At 65.6% G+C, this 1,887-nt stretch overlaps 1 protein-coding gene across 1 annotated transcript in view; it reads right to left on the bottom strand.

The window, feature by feature from the left end:
* Positions 1–1,887, bottom strand: part of HSPG2 (heparan sulfate proteoglycan 2) — a gene marked incomplete at its 5' end in the record, with an annotated part of 33,419 nt that overhangs the window by 23,656 nt on the left and 7,876 nt on the right. Inside the window, 5 exon segments of the mRNA XM_010001381.1 lie at positions 4–67; positions 755–935; positions 1,310–1,410; positions 1,513–1,623; positions 1,709–1,887. Coding sequence (XP_009999683.1) covers positions 4–67; positions 755–935; positions 1,310–1,410; positions 1,513–1,623; positions 1,709–1,887 — 636 coding nt within the window.

The following is a 1,887-nucleotide window of genomic DNA, read 5'->3' on the forward strand; positions in this document are numbered from 1 at the left end:
GACCTACCTGGTCTGTGCCCCTCCATGAACTCAACGGGGCCATAAAACATCTGAGTCTTCGAGGGGGCTGTGGGAGGGCAAGGGGCTCAGGGGAGCACGCCCAGCACTCCCAGCCTATGGGTGCTGAGTGTGCCCGTTGCCAGGGTGTCTGGGCAGGGAGTGTGCCCATCACCCCAGTGACCGCATACAAGGGGTGTCCAACACCCTGGCATCTGGGTGCCAAGTGAGACCATCACCCCAGCATCTGGGCACCAAGTGCACCCATCGCCCTGGTTTCTGGGCACTGAATGTGCCCACCGCTCCAGTGTCTGGGTGGCAGATGTGCCCATCACCCTGGTATCTGAGTGCCAAATGAGACCATCACCCTGGTGTCTGCTTGCCAAATGTGCCTGTCACCCCAGCATCTGGGCATTGAGTGTGCCCATTGCCCCAGCCCACCCTGCCCATCGCCCGAGCCTCTTGGCACCAAGTGTGCCCATCACCCTGGCATCTGGTTGTCCACTCTTCCCCTCATCCCAGTGTCCAGATGCCCACCCTGCCCACCACCTCAGCATCTGGCTGCCCGCTCTGGTGTCTGGTCGCCCATCACCCCATGCCTGGGTGCCCACCCTGCCCATCACACTGGCATCTCGTTGTCCCCCCTGCCCATCACCCCGTGCCCAGTTGCCCATCCCACCCATCACCCCAGCCTCTCCTTGCCCACCCTGGCATCCAGTTCCCTCCCCTGCCCATCACCCCCTGCCCAGGTGCCCACCCTGCACGTAGAGCGTGGCGGTGCCCTCGTCCATGTCCAACATGTTGGAGCCAGTGCAGACGTAGACGCCGGCGTCCTGGGGCCGCACGCGGCGCAGGGTCAGGATCCCGTTGAAGTCGACGGCGCCGGGCGGCAGGGACCCGTGGTGCTGCCGCGTCCACACCAGCGTGTAGGCTGGGGACTGGGGGGACCAGCAGGCCTTAGCCCACGGGGACGGCCACAGGGACACAGGGTGGGGGGAGCTGGGGAGGGGGGGGTGCAGGCCCAGCTGGGCACCCGTGGAGGAGAAGTGGTGTCCCTGTCACCTGGACGTCCCCATGGGCACCCAAAAGTGTCCCGTGGCTCTGTGAGACCAGATGGACACCCAGAGTGTCCTGGATGTGCCCACAATTACACAGCAGTGTCTCCATACCCTGGATGTCCCCATGGGCACTCTGGGGTGTCCCTGTGATCCGGATGTCCCCATGGGCACCCACAAGTGTCCCTGTGCCCTGGATGTCCCCATGGGCACCCACAGGTGTCCCCTTCCCCCCATGCTCTGTGCCCCAGGCTGACCTTGCTCTTGGCCGTGCAGACAAAGGTGACATCAGTCCCAGGTTTCACCCGCTGCACCCGTTTCTCCTCCACGGTGACAGTGATGGGCTTGTCAGGGGTCTCTGCACCAAGACAGGACAGCTGAGCCACGCTCCTCCCCCTCTGTCCCCAAGTGTCCCCAGCAACCTACTGGTGACCACGACCTGCTGGTGACCATGACCTACCGGTGACAATGACCTCAGCGCGGCTGGCGTTGCTGTGCCGGAGGTTGCGGCAGGAGCAGATGTAGACACCGGCTTCGGAGGGCTGGATGCTGGGGAAGTGCAGCTCCTCACCTGGGATGGGGACACTCAGGTGACACCCCATCTCCCATCCCCCTCGGGGACACCCCGGTGTCCTCCCCCACAAGCCACCCCGTACCTTGGTGGCGGCTCTGGGCGCCCTCGGGGAGGGGTCGCCCGTCCTCCCGTGCCCAGTGGTAATAGAGGGGGGGGTCTCCCGTGGCCTGGCACCGCAGGGTGACAGCACTGCCCTGTGCCACCGCCGTGCGTGGTGGGTGGACACGGACGGCCAGGGGCACCCGGGGCCCCGCGGGGGCA

The sequence above is a fragment of the Chaetura pelagica genome, unplaced genomic scaffold (genome assembly GCF_000747805.2).
Source record: "Chaetura pelagica isolate M959 unplaced genomic scaffold, ChaPel_1.0 scaffold187, whole genome shotgun sequence".
NCBI classification, from domain to species: Eukaryota; Metazoa; Chordata; class Aves; order Apodiformes; family Apodidae; genus Chaetura; species Chaetura pelagica.